Consider the following 27,902-nt stretch of genomic DNA (forward strand, 5'->3'; position numbering starts at 1 on the left):
GGGCCTCATTTCACTGCGGGCCCGCCTTTCGGAGACGGTGTGGCGTCTGTTCTTTGTCACTGCGTCGAGGCGTGGGTCAGAAGGCTTTCGTTTGAACAGAAACCGTGAAATAGAATCCGCACATTCCCATCACGTCAACTAACAGACCGTCCTGGCTTCTCGGTTTGCTGTTGAGTGTCCGCTCCGTGCTGTGTGAGGTCATCGTTTAGTCCTCACACCAGCCCTGTGGGGTGCGAGCGTGCACACGTGTGTGAATAATGCTCATACCCACCCATCCAGGCCCAGGGGTTGCTGTGGATAGCTAACATAATGTATTGAAAGACAGGCGGCAGCCTGGACGGCTGGCTCAGGGGTTGAGCGTCCACCTATGAGCAAAGAGGTCCCTGGTTCGATTCCCTGTCAAGCAGGGCACAAGCGCAGGTTGCAGGCTCCATTCCCAGCAGGGGGTGTGCAGGAGGCAGCCGATCCACGTTTCTCTCTCATCAATGTTTCTGTCTCTCTACCCCTTCCTCTCTTTCTAAAAATCAGCAAAGACATAGTTTTTTGTTTTTGTTTTTTTAAAAGGACAAACTACAGTCAGTTGTACACTTCCAGGGGGCAGGCCCCTCCTCAGTCTGTTCTCATCACTCACCACATTTTATACGAGCTTAAGTGTATAACTTAATATAACTTAATGCACTATCATCATATAAAACCATAACATTAAAGTTAGGCTGATAATCTAAATACAAGGTTAAGTAATTATGGCTGTAAAGCCTCACGTAAAACATACCGTAGTTTACTCAAGAGTCAATGTGTTTTGTGAACCCACACGGTGTTCTGTCCTAACTGGGTGGGTTTTTCGTTCTGGCCGCTGCGGGACGGAGCCTGAGTGGCCGCTCGGGAGCCTGGGGAGGCGTGTGTTGCCCGTGGGGCCGTCTTCCCGGGCGTGTCCTGGCCTCGGTGCCCCGTCGGGAGGCGGCGGTGACGGCATCGGGGCCGGGAGGGCCGTCCGTGTGGTCCTCTGTGACGTGGCAAACGTTTACCGTCCGAATGACGGATGCTCGCAGCTCCTTCAGGCCGGAGGCTGACTCACCATAGCAGGAGGCCTGGCCACCGGCTCTTCTCCGTCCTGTCGCCAGCGCCGGGGGCTCCCTGCGGGCATTCCCCCGTGTGCGAGGGTCCCTCCCGAGCCAGGACGGCCGAGTCCACGTTCTGACCCAGGAGGCCAGAACCCCGAGGCGTGGGAGACAGGCTGAAAGCTCGCCGCGAGGTGGGAATGGCTGCCGGGGGAGACCTGGGCGCTGGCTGCGGGCAGACAGACTCAGGAACGAGAGCTCTCTGCGTCTGCATCTGCTTACACGTGTTTTTGATGGGACCTCGTTGGACCAGGTAAAACGTGAGAACAAGGCTTCATGGTCGAGTAGAGAGGGTGGGAGGAAGAGGAGGTGTGTCCTGGGTGTGCCTGCGCCCCGGCTTCACTCAGACCCTTCGCCCCGGTGGGCGGGCGGCTCTGGGGCCGGGGCCTCTTCTTGCCACGCAGCCCTCTGCCCCTCTCCGGGGACACCCCCCACGGGCCCCGGTCCTTTCTGCACAGCCGACCGAGCAGGCCAGCCGCAGTCACAGTGGCTCCTCCTCCTCGTCTCTCTCTCCTTTTCCCTTCTCCCCTCTCCCCGCTGTTGGTAAGCCTTCTCTGGAACGCGCATCGTTTCATTGGCCTTCGGCGGCTATGAGCTGTGCTGTTCCCAGCCTGCCGCCGTGAGAGGGAGAGGAGGAGTAATAATAATGATCATAGCCAACATTTTCAACTTGGGCTGCTCATGCTCCCGCCCTCCAGCGGGGGGCGTGCCGTCTGCGGAGGCTCAGGTCGTCCCCGGGACCCGGATCCGTGTGCCTTAGGGGCCAGGTGTCCCCCAACCCCAGGGGCACGTCCGGATCTGGGCCTGGAGGATAGACGCTCCTCGGTGGTCACGCTGCCGATGGCCCCTACGGAGAGGCGGACTCAGGTGTGTGCCGGGAGCATCGCCAGGAGAGGGCCCCACCCGCCTCCCAGGGGCGTCCCGGCGTTCCCACCAGCTCTGCAGCCGCCTGGTGCCCTGGTTCTGAGCTCGGTGACGCCGAGTGTCCGTCCAGCCTAGAGGGGGCTCCGTCCACGTGTGTGTCCTTGTCTGTGTGTGTCCACGCAGCCCTGGGCTTCTCTCCCTGGCTGGGGTGGGCTGGCCTGGCCGGGGCGGACCTGTGGGCAGGTGCTGGGGCTGAGGGGGGCCGCTCTATAGAGACGTGGCTGATGGTACTGGCCTCCCTGTCCTCACTGTGGTTTTGTTCTTTATTATTATTGTTGTTGTTGTTGTTTTAATCCTCACCTGAGGATATTTTCCCATTGATTTTTTAGAGAGAATGGGAGAGGGAAAGACAGAGAGAAACATGATGTGAGAAATATATCAACAGGGTGCCTCCTGCATGCGCCCTGACCCAGGGCCTAGGCTGGGGAGGAGCCTGCAACCGAGGTACATGCCCTTGACCAGAATCGAACCCGGGACCCTTTGGTCCACAGGCCGCCGCCCTATCCACTGAGCCAAACTGGCCTGGGCGAATTCCTAACTTAAAACGGAGCCTGCGCACCCCAGCCACTGCTCACGGCGCATTCTTGTCAATCAGGCTTCACACACCTCTCAAATTAGCTTATTTTTAAACCACAAGTGCAAGACACGCGGGTGGCAATCCGAGTGAGTCCGGCAGACACCGCACGCACTGAGATAAACACAGGAAGTGGTGACGCGCCTGTGGGTGCAGAGGCTGGCCCGCCCGCCTCCCTGAAGCCTCCGGGCGGCCTGGGAGGAGCAGGCCCAGCGGGAGGTGGGAGCTGGCCGGGGACGGATGCCCCTGCCATGGAGTCCGGCCCGAGAGCAGCCACACCCTGGCTCTGAGGCCCCCCACCCCGGCCCCCGGCCCTCGGCCCCCGGCCCTCGGCCCCGGACCCCCGGCCCTCAGCCCCCGACCCCCCGCCGCCTCCAGCCACTCGGCCCTCGGCTCAGCTCCCTGCCAGGGGGTCCTCTGGGTCATGTCCCCGGCCATGGGGGTGGGGGGGTGGGCTGGCCTGGCCGGGAGGCCCAGGGGTGCCGGGCTCCGCGGCACCCTGCGCCCGGCACCCCCAGACAGCAGGGGACACGCCCTGCGCTCGGGAGGGAGGACGTGACGGACGGGTGTGGTAACGGCGCGGCCGTGTGGAGCCTGCGAGCGGCTGCCAGGCGAAGGGTTTTGTTCTCGGGGAGGCCGGAGAGTCTGGGAGGAGAGCGTGTGTTTCCGAGGCCGGCGTGGGACGTGCAGGAGAGCGAGGAGAGGCCACGGCGGTGATAATTTTCAGTTGCGTAAACACCTTTCATCCCGGGAGATGGCACGTTATTTCACCCCCTGAGATTTCCAGGGTTCTGTTTCTCCTTCGGGCCGAGCATAAATCACGTTGCCTAAAATTCCACCTCTCCCCCAAATGATTTCTAGCCTCTGTGTGTGTGAAGCTATACATTCTTTTTTCCAGAACTTTCTGCCAATTTGTTAAGTTATTGTCATATCATTCAGTGTGTGTGCTCACCCCCAGATCCTGTGTGTGCTCACCCCTAAAACATGTGTGTGTTCACCCTCAGATCCCGTGTGTGTGTGTGTGTGTGCGCGCGCGCGCTCACCCCCAAAACCCCATGTGTGTGCTCACCCCTAAAATCTGTTGTATGTGCTTATCCCAGAACCCACTACTTCTATCCAAGCCTCCATCTGACCTGTGAGCAGGTCCTCACGGCCTCTCCCCGTCAGAGCAGGTGATTCCTGGACAATCCAATCGCCCACCAGCGCGCTGCCTGAGCCCACACACACACACACACACACACACACACATGCACACACACCCCGGCACCCCCCCGGCCAGCGGCCTCTGGTCCCCCGGCCTCCGGTGCCGGTTTCACCGCAGAACGAGGGGGTTGAGTCTCATGTCCTCTAAGTCCCTCCCCCCTGCACCTCTGGCGTTGCTATCGGTAACAGTAACGGTCTCCACGCCTGGTTACCTTCTTCACAAACGTGACCACTGAAGCCACTGCTGGAAGTGTGGCCCCGTCCATCCCGAGTCTCATGTGGGCCTGGAGGCCTCGCCTCTGTGTGTGTGTGTGTGTGTGTGTGTGTGTGTGTGTGTGTGTCTGTGTGCTCGCGCGATCAAAGACAGGGAAATGCCTGCTGGTGGGTGCGGTTTCCGGGGGGGTGGGGGGGGGTTAAAAATATTCCAGCCCGGCCGGGTGGCTCAGTGGCTGAGCATCGACCTCTGAACCAGCAGGTCACGGTTGGGTCATGGTCAGGGCCCGTGTCTGGGTAGCAGGCTCAATCCCCAGCAGGGGGCCTGCAGGAGGCAGCCAATCCATGACTGTCTCTCAACATTAGTGTTTTTCTCTCTCTCCTTCCCCCTCTCTGAAATCCATATAAATGTATTAAAAAAAATAAAACACTCTAAAACGGTTATGGAGACTGATGGTTGCGCAGACTCTGTGACTGTACGAATGGCCGTTACGTGGCCGGCTGTAGACGGCGGAGTCTGTGCTCTGAACGTCGGCTCAGCGGCTTCCGAGAGAGGAAAGGTGAGGGGTGTCCCGGTGTGGGGCTGGGGCGGGAGCGGGGTGACAGTGGAGGTGCCGGGAGGCGGGAGCCCCGGGTCTGCCGGAGCCTCTCCCCTCTGCACCCACTTTCTGTCCGGCTCCCCAGGGTGCCGGCGGGCCGCAGGCCTCCCGTGTGTCACGCCCCCCGTGTGCCTGTGCGTGCACACGGCTCTCCGTGTCCACGCTCTGTCCTGGGCCGTTTCCAGATCCTCTCCTGTAAACAGTCGGTAATAAACGCGCTTATAAATTACGGGAGCACGCCCCGGACGGCAGCCAGAGCGCGGCGCTGGCTTATAAGCTGGAGACGGCAGCCCTGGAACGTGTTTACTCCCGTCCTGTGTGACAGGCCTTCCCAGAACCAGCGAGGCAGCCACACAGCCCAGCACCGCGATGCTGTCAGCATGGGGGGGCGCACTGACCACCGGGGAAGACACTCTGGCCGCTTGGTGAGCTTGCTGCTGGGGTCTGCCTTAGAGACGGGATGTGATATATGGCCATGGCGGGCGTCTCTCCAGAGACAGCACCTGTCTCGGCACCAGCGGTGACCGTCACAGGGCCCGCTGTGTCCCCGATCGCACACGCGTGTTCTCCGAGCGAGACGGGAATGGAAGTCGTGTCTGTGTCGTCTCCGTGTTCGTGGGCTCCCCTGTCCAATGAATGCGGTGGCCAGCACGTGTTCCACGCGGGTGTCGGCCCCGGGGGGTTTGCTGGACCCCGGGGACCGGCAGGACTTTGGGGGGATTCTACGTGTGTCCTCACAGTGCGTCATCGCCGTCTGGTAACCTTCCGCCTGGCGGGCCATGGGAGCTGTCAGTGCGGAAACCCTTTGCCTGGTGTTGGCAAAGACTCTCTTAAACCAATCTCCTGATGTGTCCAGACGCCGGGAATCGGATTAGCCACGCGCCCCCGGCTGCCTCAGCCATTAGTGCCGGGCGGTGTTTGGCAAAATAGCTTCTCCCGGTTCTCAGCCGGACATGAATAAGCAGGAACGCTGCAGAAACGATGGCAGTTTCATTAATCTCCCCCGGGAGACCTGATGCCCTCGTCTGAGTGGCCCTGCATGGCCGGATGTTAGTGCACCCCATGGACAGTATACATTCCGCTGGCGACTAGCGCCTGAATGATCTGCACGATAGGTATTGATGAAACAGTTAAAATAGACGATTAAAACAGACGATTTCTGTGACACATAACGGTTTGGGGTTCAGTGGGTAATCTAAGCCCTGAGGGAGGCCTGTGTGCCTGCAGCATTGGAAACCCGCGGATAGAATGTGTGTGCTTCCGCAAGCGGGGGGAACGCAGGGCAGGCTGATGGGCGTCGGTTAGCTACCCGAGGTCCCTGTGAATTGCAGGTGAGTTATGGGGCGCGGCCACACCGTTTGGACGGGTTCGAGCCTCGGACCGATGAGGGCACAGACAAGTCCCAGCCTGGAGGGAGAGCCTCCAGCACCAGGACAGCCAGCAGCTGTGGCTGTGAGCTCACGTGAGCCTGTGGACCGCACGTGTGGCCCAGGTGCCTGAGTGACCTGGGCTTGATAGAGCTCAGGTGCAGGTGATTGAGTCGGGTGGAAACTCATGGTAACGTTTTAACCACGCCCTTCCTTTGCCTGTGGCATCTTCTGTAAAATAAAGACACGGCTGGTGGGCATCGGCGCTGTGTCTCCGAGAAGCAGCGTCCCACCGAGACCCAGCTTGCTCCTCTGTCTTCTCTAAGCCTCTCAACCGCCCCCGCTCAGGGTCATCCTCGGCCGTGCCGGCCCGGACAACGAGTGACTGCCGCCATGTCTGAGGGCACTTCCGAGTCTTGTTAGTAAATCCGTGCTCCCCCTGAGGGCCCGGCGGTGGCCGAGGCCGCCGTCAGGTGTGTGGAGATCAGGGCACCGTCCGGCGTGCGCGCCTCCTTCCCGCAGGCCAAACCCAGAGCGAGAGCCGTGGGCGCAAGACCCCCAGGCTGTCCGTCGCACGTCGCAGGGAGACCTGCTGCCCTGCATGTGTGAAAAGCTCTCTGCACTGCACACGTGTTTACTGATCCCCATACTGTCATCATTCTTCATAAAAAACATTTTTTTTTTCAATTTTGGGAGATACTTCTAAGTACAGTGTATTCTAAACAGAAAAATAAAACAGTAAGGATAAGGAGAAAATATTTTCTGAAACCTCATAAACATGCACTTTAAAAATAATCTTATTAATTTCATTAAGGCGATTGAGAATTATGCATTTTGCGCTTGAATAGGGAACTATTTTACAGTTGAAAAAGTGGTATTTAATTTTAAAAACTTTAAATGCTGTGTTCACGCTTTCCTTTTATTGCTAAGTAGGTGCAATGTCACTTAGGAAAATGACTTCTCTAGTCAGACAGGCCTGGCTCAGTGGCTGAGCATCGACTTATGAACCAGGAGGTGACGGTTAGATTCCTGGTCAGGGCGCATGCCCGGGTTGCGAGCTTGGTCCCCAGTAGGGGGCGTGCAGGAGGCAGCAGCTCAATGATTCTTATGATTGATGTTTCTATCTCTCCCTAGCCCTTCCTCTCTGAAATCAATAAAAATATATTTTAAAAAACAAACAAGAAAATGACTACCCTAAAAGTATATCATTTTCTGCCAAAAAAAAAAAAGAAAGTTATTTGTAAGACATTTACATTCCCTGTGGTTTTAATTCAATTTTTTATTTTATTATTTTTAAAAATATATATTTTGATTTTTTACGGAGAGGAAGGGAGAGGGACAGAAAGCTAGAAACATCAATGAGAGAGAAACATCGAGCAACTGCCTCCTGCACACCCCCTACTGGAGATGAGCCCTTACTTAACCAAGGTACATGCCCTTGACCGGAATCAAATCTGGGACCTTTCAGTGAGCAGGTCGACGCTCTATCCACTGAGCCACACCAGTTTGGCTCCAGTTTTTATTTTAAAATGCAAAGCAAGCAAATATACTCTTGGCTATCGATGACGAATCCTTCGTATAAATTTCCATTTAAAAAGAGAATCGGCACCTTGAACTTTGTGTCTGTGACTAACTACAATATATTGGGATGCGCTACGATCACTTATTTTTAAAGCCGCACCTAAAGCCATTTTCTGTATGTGGTCTGCTCTATGAAGTCAAACACGACAATTATTTCACTTTGGAACCCAAATGTGTAATGGCACAAGGCCATTCCGTGTTCTGGACTACCCTGTTTCCCCGAAAATAAGACAGTGTCATATTAATTTTTGCTCCTAAAGATGCGCTAAGTCTTATTTTCAGGGGATGTCTTATTTTTCCATGAAGAAGAATACGGTACACATTTATTGTTAAATGAAAATAAAGGAAATTTATTACCTGTATACGGTACGGTAGTACGATAGTTGTCAACACAAACCAGACAACCTGTGAATCCTACATATCAAGAATTTACTCATTTATTCAATGACAATCATGTCATCATCATCTGGAACATCATCATAACAATCCAATTCCTGAATTTCCTGGTGAATTTCTTGTGACTCCATTTCTTTCAGAATCAGTGGACCAAATCTCTCATGTTTAGCCTGTTGGGGCCTTATTTTCGGGGGATGCCTTATATTTCACTCAGAAGGAAACCTGTAAGTAGGTTTTATTTTCGGGGAAACTCGGTACTTTAAAAATTAGTCATGCGTTCTGATTCTGAAGTGATTGGGTTTTCATCAGCCTGAAAAGAGAGCTCGCCAGCTCTTCCTGCCGGCCTCAGTCCTCACAGCCCTCGCGGCTCCACGGCTCCCGCTGCTCCGACCCGGACTCACCGGGACTCACAGCCTGTCTCCGGGCCGGGCCCTCCCTCGGGGAGCGGGGACCTGGCCCCGCCTGCAGCCAGCACCGGGCGCGACAGTGGGAACTGGGCGGAGTCCGTCTCCTAAGGGTTTTAAAAATAGGAAGCCTTCTGACATCACTGCTCGTGCCGGCTAGAAGACCATAGCATAAAGGGACGCACTGGCCGAACTTTATTTGTAATTTTTAAAATGTTGCAAATGTGGAGTTCCTTTAAAACATGTCCCTTTCACAAGGCCTGTTTATTTGGAAAAACTTGATGTCCTTGGATTACCAGAATCTCTTTTATCAGGGTCAGCATTGTTTGTATGATTTTCTCGTAAATAAGTGTGGGAGACTGCAGTTCGTTTTTTTAAGCAGTTTTAACCTCAGTATTTAATGGACTTGTATTTCCTTTCTTAATTAAAACAATTTTTTTTTGTTAATCCTCACCTGGGTATTTTTTTTTTCTTTTTCTTTTAGTGCGCGTAGAAGAGAAGGAAGGATGGAGGGAGGGAGAGAGGGAGGGAGAGGGAGAGAGAAACATCGATGTGAGAGAGACACTTCGATTGCTTACCTCCCATACGAATCCCAACTGGGCCAGGGAATCAACCCAGGTACCTGCCTTTGACTGGCACTCGAACCCTTGACCCTTCAGTGCGTGACTGGCGCTCTAACCACTGAGAAAACCAGTCAGGGCCCTTTCTTAAATATTAAAGTTATAGAAGCAGAAAAGACGTTGTATGAGGTTGCTAAAAACAAAGGAGAAGATGGAGACTAGAGACCTCTGCCTCTGCAGTGCTCTAAGTGGGCAGTACCACCCTCCTGTCTCAGGGGTTCCTCAGGGGCCCCCCCGAACTCGCCCCGGGCCCCCCAGGGCGGGAAAGCGAGCGCCCGCTGACGCCTGGCTCGGAGGAGTGGGTACCTGCCTCCCAGCCGGCCGTGTTTACCGCCCGTGCCCCTTTGATGACCAAATACGTCATCGTTACCGGTAATTAGCGCCGCGCCTGCCTCCGGAAACCTGCAGGGAGGGGAGGTAATTCATCCTAAAATAATCAAGGACTTTCGTAATTAATTTTAAAGCGGAATGAATCACCTTTTGGCTCACTCGCCGGCCATTAGTCCTGGATGGGGATTTGATTACCGTGTCTGCACAGCTTTCCCCAGACAGTTTGATATCATAACTGCCCGTCTGGCCCGCGGTGATGCCGTTATCGCCGTGTGGAGCGGAGCTGGCCACCGGCCGCCGGCCGCCGCTCGCGTGACGCCGTCCCGCGGACTCGGTGTCTTAGAGTCCATCGGCAGGTTTCTCGCTTCCCCGCTCCCGAGGGTGTCCGTACCGGACCCACGTTCTCGGGCTGCAGTTGTTTTCTTTGAAGGAACGCACGTGTTTCGGCTTGTTAGAATTTCAGTTTTCAGATTGAAACATCCAGAAAAAGTATCTCTCTGCACGTTGATTGTTACAGAGTTGTGTCTTTTCAGACCTATTGGGGGCCACAGTATGTTTGGTTCAGCGATTTGTTACCCCAGCCTGCGGAGTAGGAATGTTTCAGGAGCATTGATGTTTGCGAAGCAACTTGGTGGACGCCCGCTTTGGATATGCAGGGAGGCTCCCAGGGGTGATCTCACAAAACACAGGCTTGTTACATTCTCATTTATTAATCACCAGAGCCCGATGCCCGGAGAGCCGTGCAAGAGTGGGCCTCCCCCTGGCTGCCGGCACGGCCTTCGCTCCAGCCGCCTTCCCCCCTTCCCCCTGTGCCCAGAGGCCCCGGTGGTGTGGAATGCGGGTGTCCCACCCCACCCTCAGCCACCCGGCTGCGTATGTAAATTAACCCGGCAGCTTCGCTGGGTTAATTTGCATACTCACTCCTGATTGGCTGGTGGGTGTTATGAAGGTACGGTCAATTAGCATGTTACTTTTTATTACAGTAGGTGGATTGTATCATTTTCCACACGGACAACTGTAAACTCGCTTTTGCGCCCCCTGCCTTGTTTGTGGGAGTGGAAGACAGTGGCGTAGGGGTTTACGTGTGCTCTCTCTCGGTCAGGCATCGGCCTGAAGGCGCATGGAGAGAGCGGTGTGAGGTCCCCACGTGACCTTCTCAGGGTCAGGCTGACCCTCCGTGAAGCGGGTGCACCTCCGGCTCCAGGGAAGACAGCAGGACACCTATCGTTCAGGAAACACAGGCCCCTCCCCCCTTTTCCTGGAGGACGATGGCAGGACAGCCTAAGGCACTCCCCGGAGCTGCTGCTTCTCAGTAGCCAGAGTCACGCCCTAGGTGGTCCTAACGGGTGTTTCTGTGTGTTTCCTTCCTAAGACCTCAGCAGCTCCTGGCCCTGTTGTAAGCCCGTTGTTTTAATTGCCTCCCGGTGGTGCTCTGAGCGCTGTGGGTCAGCGTGCTGCCTGAGGAAGCTGTAGAGTCCAACCACAACACGCGTGGAAAACGCGTGCCCGTGTGCCCGGGTGCAGCCCAGAGCACGTGTGACCTTCGCAAACCGCTGTCCCGGCCCAGGAGTCGATGGGCCAGATAACTCGACGGCTCCGGGCCGTGGGGGGAAGGGGGATGTGTGTTCAGGGGTGTGGGTTCCGGACACACAGGCCCCTGAGAGCCTGGTCTGGTCTCGGGAGACGAGGGTCCTTAAAATGCCTCCATTCAAAGCGCCTTTGCACACGCGCGTGAGAGTCGGTCACGGGGCTCTGCACGTTTCCTCCTCCGAGTCCTGCCTTCGACCCTCCGGGTGGGGGCGGCTGTTTTCCGTCCCGGCAGACGTGGCCGGTGTCTGGGGGGTGCGCACTGCGAGGCCCCGGGGCTCAGTGGGCCCGTCGGAGCCTGCAGTCAGGGGCGGACCCGCCGCCTGCTCGGAGCGGGTGTGCGGGCGGCCACGTCACGCTGGTCCTGGGGACAGAGATCCGAACGTCCTGGGAACCCGCTGGCGCTCACTGTGGAGGCCGATGGCCGGGACCTGGCAGCGTGCACGGAGACAAGCAGAGCCCCATCCAGGAGGCGGCTCCGGGGCCAGGCCATCCTCTCCGAGCGCCCGCCTGAGGGTGGGGAAGCGGGGCGAGGGGAGCTCAGGGAGGTCCAGATCAGCTTCTCCGGGGACGGAGGGGAGAGAGCAGACAGTCGGGAAGGAAAGCGGCGGGAGGTCGGGAAGACCGGACACTCGGCCGGGCGTGGGAAGGGCCCATCGGCAGGAGGCCCAGGGTGTGCCACTGAGAAAACCGTGACCTCAGACCGCTGCCGTCAAGGTCACGTCGATTGTAAAACAGGAAGTGGGGAAAGGCTTCACCATGGCAACCAACTATCAACTAACAGGCCTGGGGCTCCCCCAGGCTCCTGCCCCTGCTCGGCTGGGTGGAAGACCCCTCCCTGGAGCAGAGCGCCCAGGAGGAGTCCCGGAACCAGGGAGAAAGGGGAGGGAGGGAAGGCCAGCAGGGGAGGGCCGGAGGAGAGGCCCCCGCGTCCTCGCTGTGGACAGTCACTCCGTGCGAGCATCGCGGTTCCAGACGGGCCGGGCCGGGCCGGGGTGGGGCCCGGGCGGCGAGCTGAGGACGGCGTTAGAGGCCCGGGGACGGGAGGTGCAGAGAGCAGCCCTCGGAGAAGGCCCACGGGGTCCTGCTCCTCCTCGGTGGCCCGGCGGGACCTGGCGGGGTCCTGGTGCCGGAGCCGAGCCTCCTCAGCCCGGCGGCCGCTCCCTGTGTGTGAGTGCTGGCAGACGGACTGGGGAACGGGCAGAAGAGACTGGGGGCCGGGGACAAGCTCCCAGGAAGCAGTGGGGATCTCGGGGTGTGGACGAGGCAGCAGGGGACAGCCTCGGCCCCACGTTCCGGCCTCTGCTGGCACCAGCGCCAGCAGCTCCTTCCCCGAGGCAGGGCAGGTCTGCGGGCCGTCCTGGGGGCGGTTGCTGGGAGCCACCGGCGTCTGGCAGGGAGGGGTCACCCACTGGGCCCTTCCCTCTGAGTTCTCTCTCTCTCTCTCTCTCTCTCTCTCTCTCTCTCTCTCTCTCTCTCTCACACACACACACACACACACACACACACACACACGCACGCACACCAGCCTGCAGCAGGCCAGGGTTGAGCAGGTACCTCATTAGGGGGGAATTACAGGCTATTAAGCATGATTGGCTGCTAGTCCCAGATGAAAGCAGGTGAGCCGACGTACAATTACAGCTGCCCTGGTCCCAGTGATATGCAAATTGTGCAAATGGGGCAGCGGCAGCGGCGGGGCGGGGGCGGGGGAGGGGGTGACTCTGAGGCTGGTCTGAGCGGCTCCCTCACAGGAGCTGAAGAGCCTTGCACATCTGAGGAGGGATCAGACGCGCGCGCTCTTCCTTTCTGATGAGAAAGAACTGAGTCAGTTAATGATCTTTTCAAAAGAAATCTCATGTTTAAAATATTCTTAATGGAACCCAGTGGGTAGAGCATCAGCCCTCGGACTGAAGGGTCCGGGGTTCGATTCCGGCCAAGGGCGTGTACCTTGGTTGCAGGCTCAGTCTCCAGCAGGGGGTGTGCAGGAGGCAGCTGATGGATGTTTCTCATCTATGTTTCTAATTCTCTGTCCCTCTCCCTTCTGCTCTGTAAGAATCAGCAAGATAGATTAAAATAAAAACGTGAAACATGCTTACGGTACAAGGCACCCCGGTCCACAGATTCCCCTGGTGAGAACCTGCACACGCGTCTGCCGCATCCGGTGGCCCGGGGATCGGAGAACCCTGCCTGGCTGCATGGCGCCCACCCTGTGCCCCGAGGTCAGAGCCAGCGGCTCCCTCCTGGCGCTCAGAGGGCGGTCTGAGCCCCCTGACACGGCGTGCTGTGTTACCCGTGGCCGTGTCAGCCTGTGCGACCGTCGTCCCGCCCTGGCGGAGGCCGACGTGGAGGCAGAAGCGCTGTCGTTGCAAACAGCAGACCGTTAGAAGCCTCGGAGAGGCCACGGGAGCCCTGGCAGGCGGTTTGGCATTAAAACCTGCATCGCATCAGCAGGAATCCTGTTACCAAGCCTGCCCCCCCATAAGACCCCCACTGGGCGTGGCCAGACACCCGGGAGACGGGCGGTACACCCAGCGCCAGCAGCACCGTCGCTCGGGGCCCGTGGCTGCTCCTGCTCCTGGGAGACCTTTCTCTGCAGCCTCAGGGAGCGTCCGGCTGTCAGGCACCTCCGTGCGCGGCCAGGCACTCCGTTTCTGTTCTCCGGTGACAGCAGAGCCAGCCCTGGGTCTGCACTCACTCCCTTGTGCAGAGAGAAGCCGGGCGGCTGCCCCCCGGGCCTCGCCGTGTCCTAAATCACCTCGATCGCTCTCTCTTCCCTCCGACCCGCCCTCCTGCCCTCTTCTCTGGTCTCAGCGGGGCCGTCCGATTCCTAATCTACCGTGACCCCGGAAACTCGTCTGTCTCGTCGTGACCTCTGGCTCCATGTAGAGGAACCAGAGGCACGTCCTTCGCGTGGACGTGGGTTACTCATCGCCGAGGACGAGGCCGGGGTCAGCTCTTCAGCGTGCATTTCCGACCCGCCCTCGCGCGGGGCCAGTGACGGGCTGGGCTGTCTTGGTTTTGACGTTTTTACAAGCTGAGGCGGAGATATTTCAAAACGAAACTTACTGTGCAAAGGCGGACACAGCACACGCTCCCGCATGGTTCCCGTGACGGAGGCTGGCTGGCCTCCAGCTCCCGGGCCTCCCTGGAAGGCTCCGTGGCAGAGAGCGGGAGCTGTTCTCCGGTGCGCGGGTGTTCAGCACACGCAGTCCCAGGTGCACCGCGTGAGCGGTCACCCTTTATGGGGACCGCACGGTCCCGGCGCCCGTGCACGGCTGGAAGACCCAGGAGGCACCGTTGGTGTTGACACCAGCGCTTTTTTTATTATTGATTTTTTTTTTTTTTTAAAGAGAGGAAGAGAGAGGGATAGAGAATTAGAAACATCGAGAGAGAAACCTCCATCAGCTGCCTCCTGCACCCCCCCACTGGGGATGTGCCCACAACCAAGGCCCTTGATCAGAATCGAACCTGGGACCCTTCAGTCCGCAGGCCGACGCTCTATCCACTGAGCCACACCGGTTTCAGCTACACCAGGCCGGGCTGCTGTGGAGATGGAGACCGGCGCGTCCCTGATTGCTCGGGACTCTCAGCGCCGTAAGGAGAAAGAGGGTCAACAAGACCTCTTTCATGTTTCCTATTGTGTGTGTTTCCTAGGTGTTTTCTTGGTGGTTACCATGGGGACCATAATGAACGCCCTAAATGTATGGCCAACTGAGGAACATAAAAGCTGAGCCTCGGTGACAAATAGCTGCTCCTGTCAGCTCTGTCTGCCCTGCTTATGTGGTTGTCCTTACAGATTACCCTTACACACGTGTGCCCACTACCGTGGATTTTAAATGATTGTTCTTTTATGCATTTGTCTATTAAGTCATCTGTGGTCATAAAAGCACAATATGCTAATTAGGCCAGACGACCTTCCAGACGAAGCTGGCTGTGAGGGCAGCCCGGGTCCCGGGTCCAGAGGGAAGCCGGCCGGCAGCCAGGGCAAGGAAGGCCTACTCTTGTGTGAATTCCATGCATCGGGCCTCTGGTATAGGAGCTGAAAAGAGCAGTTACCAGAATTACAACATTGACTTTTATACTTACCTATCGAGGTACTTTCATCAGAATTTCTCATCGCTCAGTTTTGTATCTTCTTATTTAGCTGGAAGGACTTTCTCTGGCATTTTCGTGCGCAAATCTATTGACCATGAGCCTCCTCAGCGTGTGTTACTCTGGGGACGTCTTGCTTTCCTCTTTATTGTGAGGGGTAGGTTCACCAGGTATAGAATTCTCGGTTGGCAGTTGCTTCCGGCACTGTAAAGATGCCATTCCACTCCTCTCTGGCTTTGGTGGTTTCTGATGAGAAATTTCCTGTGACTCTTACTGGAGATCTGCATGTGACGAGTTGGTTTCTCTCTTGCTGCCTTTAAATTTTCTCTTTGTCATTTACTTCCAATAACGTGATTATTACATGTCTTGGTGTGGATCTCTTTGCATTGATCCTTCCTGGAGTTTGTTGAGCTTCCTGACTGTCTGGATTCATGTCTTCTGTCATATTCTGGAAGATTCCAGCCATTGTTGTTTTCACAATGTTCTTCCTTCTCCCTCAGTCTCCCCTGTTCCTCTCGGATTTCCACTGTGCGTGCTCTCACACAGGTCTCTTGGGCTCTGTTCATTGTCCATAACCCTCTTTCCCTTCTGTTTCTCAGACTGGGCAATTGCAGGTGATCCAGCGTCAGATTCACTGGTTCTTTATTCTTCCTGCTCAGATTGCTATTGCAGCTCCCTCATGTGTGTGTCATTTCAGTTATTTTACTTTCCAGCCCCCAGATTCTCCTTGGTTCCTTTCTGTGATTTTTATTTCTTTATTGATATTATCAATTTGTTCATTTATCGTTCTCCTGGTTTCCTAGAGCATTTTGACTGTGGTTTCCTACAGCTCTGTGAGTGTACGTAAGACAGTTTAAAGTCTTCACCGAGTAATTTCAATGCCGGTACCTCAGGGTCCATTCGTTAGCATCTTCTGCGAATGGGCCATACTTTCTTATTTCTTCACTTGCCTGGTCCTCTTTTTAGTTGAAAACTGAACATTTTGAATATTACATTATGGTAACTCTGGAAGCCAGCATCTCATCTCTTCCAGGAGTCTGCTGTTTGCTATAGGCTGTAGCTGTTTGCTTGGTAATTTTTCTAAGCTATTTTTATGAAGCCTGTGTTCTTAGCCATGTGAGGTCTCTGAATTATCTGGGTTTTGTTTTTGTTTTGTTTTTTAGTTTATATTCAGTTAGTATTTTGACAGAGTTTCTTAAATCTTAAATGCTAAGAGCCAAATGAGAGAGAGAGAAAGAGAGAGAGAGAGATGGGGAGAGAGACACTGAGGGAGAGAGAGAGAGACACTGAGGGGGAGAGAGAGAGAGACTGAGGGAGTGAGAGAGAGACTGAGGGAGCGAGAGAGAGACTGAGGGAGAGGGAGAGAGAGAGAGAGAGACAGGAAAAAATAGAGAGGGGGAGAGAGAGAGAGAGAGAGAGAGAGAGAGAGAGAGAGAAAGAGAGAAAGGAGGAAGTGAGAGCAGGAGGGAGGCCCTCTCAGAGCTGCCCTGGGCACGTGCGGACTTTGTAAATCCCCGTATGTAACAGATGCTCTTGAATCCTCTGATTCCTCACATGCGTGTGGTCCGGCTTTCCCTCCCGCAGTTCTGGCGATGAGTCTGGGTCCTCCGTGTACTCTCCAGCTCCAGGTGGTTAAGACTCTCCTTTTTCTTGTGAGGGTCCCACCCTGACTGAGCCCCGGATTCGGTGAAACAGGACCAGCGCCTCGAGCCGGCCGCGGGGCGGGCCCAGGGGTGAGCGGACACACAACTGTCGACAGGTTGTCTGTGTGCTCTCCCCTGACCCGGAGGCCCGGACCCCGTGCTGGGAACACGGGCTGCCATGACGGGGCCGGCAGGAGCATGGGCCACGCCGCACAGAACCATGCACGCTTCTGCCTCCACCAGGGGCCTGTCTGCTCGCTCGCTCGGCGCCGGGCGTCACTGGGGCCTCTGTGTCCAGGTCTGGCTGGGGAGGTGCTGATGGCGTTTGGCGTGGTGTGTGGATGTCTCCTGTGCTGTGTTTTTCTGATGTCATTTCCTGCTCCTTACAATCCAACCGTCAGACGTGTTTTCTTCATCAGAGCATTGCTCCTCACACTGCACTTGCCGGCGTTAGCATTTGTGGTCACAGTTGTCATCGTAATATCCAAACAGCACTGCAGGCCCACAGGGAGCTTGGCATAGAGCAGTTCCTGCTTTTCGGGCAGAGGCTGGCAGCGTGGGTGGAGGTCAGGGTCGTGCGGCGGGCTGTCGCCGCCCGCGGGGCCTGCCCGCTGGGAGCCTGTGTTTACGGTGAGCGGCCGGGCCGGCCACATTTCACCGCGGCGGGGGTTTATTTGACTTTGCGCTGAGTGGGAGCGGCCATATATCTCGGGTTTGAGTATACACTCACGTGTTTCTGTCGCCGGAACGTGAGATTGTATAAACCTCTCCGCCCCCGGCTCATCCGTCAGGGGCTGCGGAGTGGCCTGCTCTTTCTCACGGGGCGTCTGCCCGCTCCCCTCTGATCCCGGCCCTGTGGGCGCTTTCCCGCGGGTGCGAGGGCCACGGGGAGAGCCAGAGACTGCAAAGCCCACAGATGCAGCGTCTGTGGGGCGGTGACCCCCGGAGGGTGGGTGCGGGGCCGCCCGCCCCGAGGCCTGTGGTCGGGAGACGGCTGAGGCGGGCGCGGTGAGGCCGTGGGCAGGCTGTGCCCGCTGAGGCCTCAGCCTGCGAGGCCAGCGCAGCGGGGGCTGTGTGACCGCCGGTGAGAGCCGGCGGCCACGAGCACGGAGCCGGCCCCCGGCGCGCACAGGGGCCAGGGCTGCCGGGTGGGGGGAGAAGCGAGAGCCCGCCTGTGTCAGGGCTGGGCCTGGGCCATGGGCCAGCAGCCCCTGGGCTGTGCTCCGCAGCCCAGCCTCCCCTCCCCACCTCCTGGGAGCGGCAGTCACACCGCAAACTCAGAGGCGCTGGCCTGCCACCAGGGATGTCCCACCCTCCGCGCTCGCTCACCTGCCCCCCTCCCTCTGCCCCTCAGGCGCCTGCACAGCTCTCTCTCTGCCCGTGGGCACTGCCTGCCTCTACGATATCCCGGTCCCGTACGCGCCATCGCCAGTGTCTGCCTCTGCCACGGCGAGAGGCTTCCTGTTCCGGCTGGGGGTCCCGGACCCGCCGCCTTGGGCCCAGGCCCCCGCGGCGCACACGAGGCTCTCCCTGCCAGGCCCCGAGGAGGCGGGGGGCTGGGCGCGCCCTGCGGCTGCCTCCGGACCAGGCCCTCTGGGTGCCTGGGGTGCGGGCCTGGGGAGGGCGGGAGGAAAGGGAGAAACGCCCGCGCTCAGCGCTCAGGGTGGGACCGGACGTGCGGTGCAGACGCGCCTCGGGCCGCTGCTGTCACATGTTCCGTGAGGACCCGCTGTGCTCTGCATGCCTGTTGGGGGCCGGCCAGGTCCGCTCGGTCCGCCGGCCTCCGGCAGGCACTCAGGAAGGTGCGGACGCAGAGGACAGTGTGGCCCAGGGCTCCGGCGGCTTACCCGCCCGCCCCACAGAGCCACCTGGAGGCGAAGCACACGTGTCTGCTCAGCCCGTCCCCTCGGAGCCGGCGCGCCCCCGGTGCCGGCACACGGCGCGGGCACATTTTACTGCGCTCCGGCGTGGCTTTATGGGGAGGGCAGATCTCGCATCTTAAGCGTTCCCTTTCTCAACATCACGTAGAAATGACGGAAAAGGAGGAGGAGTGAGGAGGAAGCTAGTAAATGAGATGGTGAAACAAGCCATGGAGGTTTTATAAGGTACAAACCTGCCGTTCTGCCCATCGCTGTGAAATAAGTCGTAAAACATGCCCTCTGGGCGTGTCAGAGGCCCCGGGACCTGGTGATTGAGCAGCAGCCTTAGGGGCCTGTGATCCCGGTAACCTGCGCTTCTCCTTCTGAGGCGACCTCATACGTCTCCAGCAGCTCCGCCCGCTTTCGCAGGAAATAAAACCATCGCGGCCCCTGACGCGGCCCGCTGTGCGGGGTCTGAGTGTGTGGGCTGAGAGCAGCGCGTGATTGGACGTCACCGAGCGAGGCTCTTCCCGGTTTCCGTGTGAGACACAAAGGTCCCGGCAGGCAGGCACGTTCCCTTTAAACACGCACACTCGTGCCCCGCTGAGTGGGGGCCGTGCGTCCGGCTCCTGCGCCATAAACGCTGACTCGGCTACCAAGGGCTGCTGGCCCGGCTCAGCGGGTGAGTGTGGACCTCGGGTCCAGGAGGTCAGGGTTCGCTTCCCGGTCAGGGCACAGGCCCGAGTTTCGGGCTCCATCCCCAGTGGAGGGCGTGCAGGAGGCAGCCGGCCCATGACTCCCTCTCTTTATTGATGTTTCTCTCTCCCTCTCCCTTCCTCTCTGAAATTAATAAAAGAATATATAAAGTTTCGACCTGATCCTACAGACCAGGCTGAGGGACCCCACTGGTGCACACATTCATGCACCAGGCCTCTAGTTTAAATATATTTTTATTGATTCAGAGAGGAAGGGAGACGGAGAGGGAGAGAAACATCAACGATGAGAGGGAATCACTGATCGGCCGCCTCCTGCACGCCCCACACTGGGGATCGAACCCGCCACCCAGGCCTGTGCCCTGGCTGGATGGAACCGTGACCTCCTGGTTCACAGGTCGGCCAGGCTGTCATTGGTGTTTTGATGCCTCGTTAGCACTGCAGGCAGGTCTTTGCTGTGACGTGCCCAAAGCTGTTTCAGCTGCTAACAGAGCAGTCACCTCGGGAGAGAAAAAAAGTGTGGATGGGCTGACAGCCACGGGAGCCCTTGGTAGCCGAGTCAGGCTGTGCAAGTGTGTGTGAGTGTGCGTGTGTACCTGTGTGTGCATTTGCATGCGTGAGAGTACATGTGTGCATGCATGTGTGCACATGTGTGAGTATGAGTGGAAGTGCGAGCGTGTGCATGTGTGAGCATGTGTGCACGTGTGAGCATATGTGTTTAATATGTTTGTGAGTGTGTGACTATGTGTGCGGGCATGTGGTTGTGTGTGTGTGTGTGTGTGATTATCCCCTGGATACCTAGCTGGTCAGCGCGGCGCCTGTGGCCCAGCCCAGGCCCTGGCGTTAGCCTCGGGGCCGAGGGGGCTCGTGGCCGGCACCGAGCAGCGGTGTCCTCAGTTCTGGGCTCCGGTTCCCTCAGGGACGTTTGTACCCGAAGAGGGTTCTTCCTGCTGGTTTGTGTCCAGAGCGTGTTTTCTGCATTCCTCCGTTTTACGGCTCTCCCAAAGCAGGCACAGTTCTTTCCTTATTTGGTTTGAGTTTGATTAGCAAGCTGGGGCTTAGTTCAGTCTCCTTAGAGTGACCTCAGTGAGAGGGCGCGAGGGTGGTGGGGGCAGCCTGGGCAGGAGGCGGAGTCCGGTCCCAGCGGGTCCTCACCCCACCCTGGGCCTCACTGCCCACCTCCCCACCCCGCCCACCTCCCCATTCTCCCACCTCCCCACCCCCGCCCACCTCTCCATCCCCGCCCACCTTCCCCATCCCCCCCCAACCTCCCCATCCCCCGCCCACCTTCCCCATCCCCCCCCAACCTCCCCACCCCCACCCACCTCTTCACCCCGCCCACCTCTCCACCCCCGCCCACCTCCCCATTCCCCCACCTCCCCACCCCCGCCCACCTCCCCATTCCCCCACCTCCCCACCCCGCTCACCTCCCCACCCCCGCCCACCTCCCCACCCCCGCCCACCTCCCCATCCCTGCCCAACCCCCCCCCACCTCCCCAAAGCCCCCCTTCTCCCCATCCCCCCACCTCCCCATCCCCTCTCCTCCCCACCCCCGCCCACCTCCCCACCTCCCCAAACCCCCACTCCTCCCCATCCCCCTACCTCCCCACCCCCGCCCACCTCCCCACCCCGCCCACCTCCCCACCCCTGCCCACCTCCCCACCTCCCCATCCCCGCCCACCTCCCCATCCCTGCCCAACCCTCCCCACCCCCCAAACCCCCCTCCTCCCCATCCCCCCACCTCCCCCCCCCACCCCCCCCCCCGCCCACCCCCCCCCCCCCGCCCACCTCCCCTCACTGGTCCTGTCAGAGCGAATGTGCTGACGGTGGGGACACAGGCCGCCTGGCTCTCAAGACCTTTCCAATTCCGTGCTCCTTGTTACAGCGACAGCAGCAGCGCTAGCCGCCTCGGGGCTCTGAGGACGGTCTGTGAGCCCCGCCTGAGATCGGGGGAGCACTCAGGGAGGCTGGAGCGGCTGCTCAGGTGCAGGCAGCACCGGAGGCTGGAGCTCAGGCTGGTCCCAGCCCTGGTTTCCAGGCAGAACGTGGTGCCCCCCATCCGTGCGGCTCACCGTGCCCCACTTCCCGCCAGACCTGCCTCTGAGCGCACCGTCCGGCCAGACGAGGGCAGAGCCACACTGACACAACCACACTGCGCCGCTGCCAGGGACCGGGGGCCGGGAAGACCAGGCTGTGCTCGGCCTGGCTGGGCGGGCCCCGTGGGCCCGGAGCACTGGTTTTTACTGGCGGTTAACAGCCGCCTCGGACAGACCGGGGAGCAGGGGCCACGGGGACAGGCGCTGTGGTCCGGCCTGCCTGGGGCTGGCTCCCTGTGGGCAGGGCGGGGGGATGGGCCCCGGGGCCCGGCTGGAACCGCCTCCCAGGAGCCCTGGCGAGGTGGCCGCGTCCCGCAGGGCGAGTTTACTGTCCGCTCGGCAGAATGGCCTGCGGGCTCCGGTGGCCGTGGCCTTCCGAGTGGACGCTTACATCCATTCCTTTCGGTCCAGCCGAGCCCACTGACCGTGGGGGCCCTGGGAGCTGCGGGGTGGGGAGCCGGGCCTGGCTTCCTGGAGGCGGATCCATGTGGAGGAGCACCCCCTCGCCTTCGCCCCAGCCCCTGTCATAGACGTGCGATTTCCTGAGCTCTTGTCTCCGACAGCCTCACTGTTAGCCTCTTTTTGCCAATCCCGGTCCCTGTGGCCGCAGCTCACGGCCACTCCGTCACGGGACCCGCGCCCGGCACTGCGCCCCACGGGGACCGCTGACAGTGGCCGCAGCCCCCGCCGCCCCCGCCTCCCCCAGGCCCCGTTGGCGGCCGCCCAGGCCGGTCAGGCCCGCGGTGTCCAGCGTGTTTATAGCGTGTCGCCGGCCTCATTGGCGTAAATCCATTGCTCAACCGGACCGGGATCCGGTTACCGGAGTTTTCTCCTTTTTGCTTATTTGTTGTTCGGGAGGCCTGGGCTGGGAGTGGCAGGTCCGTGTGTAACGGTCTTTGTGCCAGAGGGGAGAGCCGTGGGCAGCTGTCCGCAGGAGGGGCTGTGGGCGGGACTGGGGCGGGCGGTGCTCACACTCCCCCGGCAGCTGGGCCTGGAGCCGGAGAGGGTCCGTCTGTGCTCCTCTCACCTCCGGGCCGTGTGCCGGGTCTTCCCCGCCGGCTCCCTCAGTCACCACGGCCCCTCCTTACCCGCCGCCCGCCGCCCGCAACGCTCCGGGGGTGGCTGGCTGTCACCTAGCAGCGCACGGGCGCCCGCGGCCTTCGTGGTGGGCACACCGACACCGACGGACAGCACAGCCCCGAGGGCAGGAGGGCGGGCTGGTCGCAGCCACGTGTGCCGGTGACACGGCCACAGCGGAGGCAGCCACGCCGCGAGCCGTGCGGAGGGCGTGCCCGAACCTGAGCGTCCCCCGGGCCCCGCAGCCCCCCAGTGCGCAGGGCCCGGTGTGCCCGGCCCCCCCGAGCGCGGGGACCAGACCCGCCTGCTGGAGCTCGTGGTGCTGGAGCCCGAGGCCGGTCGCCGTGCCGGCTGGTCCCGTTTTCCGGCACCGTCGGGGCCGGTGCTGGAGGGCGTGGGGGGACGTGCAGGAAGTGCACCGCTCTCTGTGTGGCTCTGGGCTGCGTGGCGGGAAGGGAAGGGGCCACGCCTGTGCTGACCGGGGCTGGCCGTCTGCCAGGGCAGCTGGGCTGCGTGCTCCTCCCACCACCATCGTTCGCGGAGGGAGGGTAGGAGACACGCCGGGTCCCATGGTCGGCAAAGGGCAGGCCAGCCTCTGCCCTCGGGCGTTCTGGTCCAGAGACCACCTCCAGCTGCCTCCGCCCCTCCGGGCTCAGGGTCCTGGGGGCTCAGGGGTCCTGGGGGCTCAGGGGTCCTGGGGGCCCAGGGGTCCTGGGGGCTCAGGGAGCACAGGGGTCCTGGGGGCTCAGGGAGCACAGGGGTCCTGGGGGCTCAGGGAGCACAGGGGTCCTGGGGGCTCAGGGAGCACAGGGGTCCTGGGGGCTCAGGGAGCACAGGGGGCCTGGGGGCTCAGGGAGCACAGGGGTCCTGGGGGCTCAGGGGGCACAGGGGTCCTGGGGGCTCAGGGGGCTCAGGGGTCCTGGGGGCTCAGGGGTCCTGGGGGCTCAGGGGGCTCAGGGGGCACAGGGGTCCTGGGGGCTCAGGGGTCCTGGGGGCTCAGGAGTCCTGGGGGCTCAGGGGGCTCAGGGTCCTGGGGGCTCAGGGGTCCTGGGGGCTCAGGGGCCACAGGGGTCCTGGGGGCACAGGGGTCCTGGGGGCTCAGGGAGCACAGGGGTCCTGGGGGCTCAGGGGTCCTGGGGGCTCAGGGAGCACAGGGGTCCTGGGGGCTCAGGGGCCACAGGGGTCCTGGGGGCACAGGGGTCCTGGGAGCTCAGGGGGCACAGGGATCCTGGGGGCTCAGGGGGCTCAGGGGTCCTGGGGGCTCAGGGGTCCTGGGGGCTCAGGGGTCCTGGGGGCTCAGGAAGAGGACCGGAGTCCTGTGTCCCCCCATTTGTCTCTGTGCTCACTGGACATTTCCCGCGTGTGGCGGGAGCTGGCCTCGGTCCGCAGAGGTCACACGCCGAGCGGCCTTCCCCGGGGCGGGGGGTGGGGCGGGGCGCCGGCCGCAGGAGCAGCTGCACCGCGTTTTCCGCGCGTTTCACGGTCTCTGGAGCCCCCAGACCCGTGTGTCCCGTGGGGCTGGGGACGCTCCCGGGGAGGGGACCTGTCTGTCTGCTCAGTGTTTCCCGTCTGACCCGCACGGAGCCCGCCTGGCGCAGGGCAGCGGGGGCCAGGCCGGCCGCGTCTGGGGCGCCCCCCGGGAGCCTCAGGAGGGTCACAGTCCGTGCTCCTCTCGGGAGAATCCTCATCCACCATCCGAGGGGCTCAGGCTGATGGAGGGCAGCCCCTTCCGCTCCTCCCAGGCCTCTGCGCGCCCCGGGCACCCGGGGGTGTCCGCCACCCAGAGCAGCCTTCCCGGCCGCGGCCTCCGGCCATCTCCAGGGGGCTGGGCAGGGGGCACCGTGTGAGGGTGAGCGAGGCTGTCCATCCCTGGGGGACGGGGACGGGACGTAGGAACCTGCAGGCAGAGGCTCCCCTGTCGTCGGTCAGCCCCTCCCCATCTGTCAGTCCCTCGGGTGCGAGCTGAATAGAGCTAACCTCACATCTCTGGAGCCAGTGGTCAGACGGCATTGGCATTCAGAGTGAAATTCCTCACTGCAGCCCAGCTGGCAGAGGCGGGGCGGGGACATGGGGGCAGGGGGCTCCGCTCCGGCGCTCAGCTTGTCCGGGGCGGGAGGGCCCCTGGGCCTGGACTCCAGGAGCCTGGTTACGGTTTCAGGAGAGGAAAGCCTCCTCCTGCAGGCCTCGCGGGTGAGTCATGTGCTCGCTTAGGGAACTCCCTTCAGTCCCGGTTAATAAATTATGTCTTTCCGTGCTTCGTGCTTTAAGGAAGCCCTTGGCTCGGTAGCCTGATATAAGGGGGGAGAGGGTGGTGCTGGGAGAGAGGGCTGGCCCCAGCCTGGTCGGCTCCGTGGACACGGCGTGGGCCTGCGGACCAAAGGGCCCCGGGTTCGATGCTGGTCAAGGCACGTACCTCTGGTCTGGCGCGTGCAGGAGGCAGCCAGTCGGTGTCCCTCTCTCATGTCAATGTTTCTCTGCCTCCCCCTCTCCCTCCCACTCCACGTCTGTGGGAAACACGCTCGGTGAGGACGAGCTAAAGAAGTGGGTCGTTGTGTGAGTTTACCCAGAGCGGAAGCTGAGTCCAGGGGCGGAGCGTGCCTGGCGCCCGGTCCCCAGCCTCCCCGCTCCTTCCTGCGGGACCCGGGCCTCGGGCGGGGCCTGCCACGGGCTCTGGCCACCTCCCCGGTGTGCGGCGAGACCGGGCGGCAGGCGGTTCGCTCACCGCCGCAGCCTTTCCCACGCCCTCCATCGGCGTCCCCTCTGTGCCGTGTGGTCAGCAGGCGGCGTGGCCGGCACCGGCGTTCTGTGGTTTTATTTTCAAACGCTGCGAAGACATTGCCACCCGGCGGCCCTGGCTGGTTGGGCTCGGGGTAGAGCGTGGCCGCAGACTGAAGGTCCTGGGTTCGATGCCCTCGGCTGGGGCTCCGTCCCCGGCCCTGGTGGGGGTTGCCGGTGTTTCTCTGTCTCTCCCGCCTCCCACTCTGAATGCTCATGGGAAACCCTTCGCCAGGGGGAGGCGGGAGGCACGGGAACAGCCCTGACGGTGAGGCCGGGCTGGGGGAGCCCGAGTCTGCCGCCCTGGAGAGCCGTGGCGTCAGGGCCCGGCCGCAGCCGCTGGGCGGGCGTTGGTGGTGCGGGGACTCAGTAACGGAAAAGCGAGCGAGAAGGCGTGACCGAAACTCCGTGTTGCCACTGACCGGAGCTTCTTAGGAACGCTCACTGGGAGCCTTCCTCTCTGAAATCAATAAAAATATATTTAAAAAAAGAAAAATGAAAAAGAAACACTCCTGGCCGCCACACACACACACACACACACACACGCACACGCGCACACACACGCACACACGCGCACACACGCACACACACACACGCACACACACACACACGCACACACACGCACACACACGCACACACACACACACACACACGCACGCACACACATTCTAACCACAGCCGTGATGGTTTCTGGAAAGTCTGGGCACCCCGTTTGGGCCGGGTCTCCCCGAAGCCCCTCCCCGCTCCCCCCTCACCTGTGGGTGTGAGAATGTCCCGGTCACTGACAGGCCGTCTCCTCCGTCCCTCCAGGTCAAGAAGTACTTCGAGCTGGAGCCGCTGGCGCGCGGGCAGCGCTGGATCCTGCAGCCCTGCTCGCTGGGCGACGTGGCCGCGCTGAAGGACAGCTTCTCCCGGCTCATCCAGCTGCTGGAGGAGAAGGACCAGGAGGCCGCCCGGGTGTGAGCGGCCGGAGGGGGCCGGGCTCGGAGGACGGGAGCGGCTGGAGCGGGTCCTGCCGGAGGATGAGTGGCCGGGCCTCGGGCCTGGGCCTCGGGCCGGTGCCCACCGTGCCCTGTGGGTGAGGCGCCCTCGTCATGGCTCGGCGTCTGTTCTCCCGTCGTCTCAGACTCATCCCGGCCCCGGAGCGAACGCACTCCCAGCAGCGATCGGCGGCATGAAGGACGAGCACACACTACCGGGAGACGCGGCTCTCTCCTGGCCACGAACCGTCTCCGCGCGTCTCTCCGCTCCGCGCCCCGCCAGGAGGCGCCAGGAGCCCGGAGCCCTCTCTCCGAGCCCGTGGGGGGCGCCGTGCTCGGTGACGGGCTCCCCGGACCCCGTCTCCTCCTCAGCATCTCCCGGGGGGTTGTTCGTTACGCTCTGTGGTTGTATTTTTTAGCTTTTTGTATTCTCGTAGATCATGGGGGGAAAGTGAGCCCCGGAAATTCCATTCCCCGCGTCAGCATGGCGGTCCCGCGGGGGGCGAGCTGGAGGACTCAGGGACGGGACCGGCGTCTCCGTCCGCGCTCCCTGCTCTGTCCCTGGCCGCGTTCTCCGCGGTTCCGATGGGAAGAGGGCCCCGCACAAGCCAAGCCGCCGCTGACTGTCCTGTCTTTTTCTAAAAGATCTCGTTTCTGATTAAAATAGAAAAAATAAGTTTTCCGGTAACAGATAGCATTTTTAACAGCCACCCGCCCGAGGCTGGTGCGTGCCGCCCATGGGATGAGCCGGTGTGGAGTGACTGGCCAGAGTCCGTGTCTGTCAGTCCTCACATGCTCACGCAGTTCGGCGGGGCCTGCCGCGTCCCCATTCGGTGCACAGGCGTGTCTGCGTGTCCAGTGTGAACCCCGATGTTCAGGGGTCTCCGTGCACCCTCCCAGCAGGACTGACATTGCCTAGAGATTAGCGGACAGCTTCCTGGCACATGGCACCTTCGATCCTTTCCAAATCAGGAGCCATCAGGCTGCTGAGGTTTATAGTTGAGATGCTCTTTGGCACGTTTTGTACATTTTTGACCACCTGCGATGCTGAGCGGCCAGTGACAGGAGCTGCCCCTCCCCGGAGCAGTGGACGCTGCTCCGGGGTTTGAGGGCCGTGGCCGAGTCCCCAGCACTGCAGCCCGCACGGGGCCGGCCGCACTGCCACGGCCACGCCTCGTCACACCCCGGGAGGCGTGGCGTGTCCCCGCAGCCTTCGTGGCTTCCTCTCGTGGGCGGGTTTTAACAAAATCAGCGCCTGTGGGACCTCAAGCATCATCTGCAAGCTTTTCTCTTTCTTAATCGAACGGACCCAGGAGATCCGTGTTCACGTGTGTCTGCGGCATCGTGGTCTCTGGACACGGCGGCTGCGAGCAGCACACGCCCTCTCACCCCGATGCCCGTCCCCGTCCTGGATCCTGTCCTGTGTGCTCCCCTCCGTGACACGTGAGGGAAGATCCGGGCCTCCTCCGCAGCCTCATCACATGCAGGCCAGGTCTGGAGGCGGCTGACTGCCTGCAGCCATCTGCTCCGTGACTCCCCGTGCGTGCGTGTGTGTGCTTGTGTGTGTATGTGTGTGTGCCTGTGTGCGTATGTGTGCCTGTGTGTGCCTGTGTGTGTGCCTGTGTGTGCCTGTGTGTGCCTGTGTGTGTGTGTATGCGCACGTGTGTGCCTGTGTGTGTGTGTGTGCGTGTTCACGGCGCGCCTCCTCCGCAGCCTCATTACCTGCAGGTGGCGTCTGGAGGCGGCTGACT

At 60.6% G+C, this 27,902-nt stretch overlaps 1 protein-coding gene across 2 annotated transcripts in view; it reads left to right on the forward strand.

Moving 5' to 3' along the window:
- Positions 1 to 26,922, forward strand: part of ARL15 (ADP ribosylation factor like GTPase 15) — a 93,978-nt gene extending 67,056 nt beyond the window's left edge. The window contains exon 6 of one of the 2 annotated variants that reach the window (XM_036410822.2): positions 25,982 to 26,922. In XM_036410822.2, coding sequence (XP_036266715.1) covers positions 25,982 to 26,134 — 153 coding nt within the window. In that variant the 3' untranslated portion in view covers positions 26,135 to 26,922. The remainder of the gene's footprint in view (positions 1 to 25,981) is intronic. The other variant, XM_045571648.1, reaches the window with a different exon arrangement.
- The last annotated feature ends 980 nt before the right edge of the window (positions 26,923 to 27,902 follow it).

This window comes from Pipistrellus kuhlii, unplaced genomic scaffold (genome assembly GCF_014108245.1).
Source record: "Pipistrellus kuhlii isolate mPipKuh1 unplaced genomic scaffold, mPipKuh1.p scaffold_m20_p_4, whole genome shotgun sequence".
NCBI classification, from domain to species: domain Eukaryota; kingdom Metazoa; phylum Chordata; class Mammalia; order Chiroptera; family Vespertilionidae; genus Pipistrellus; species Pipistrellus kuhlii.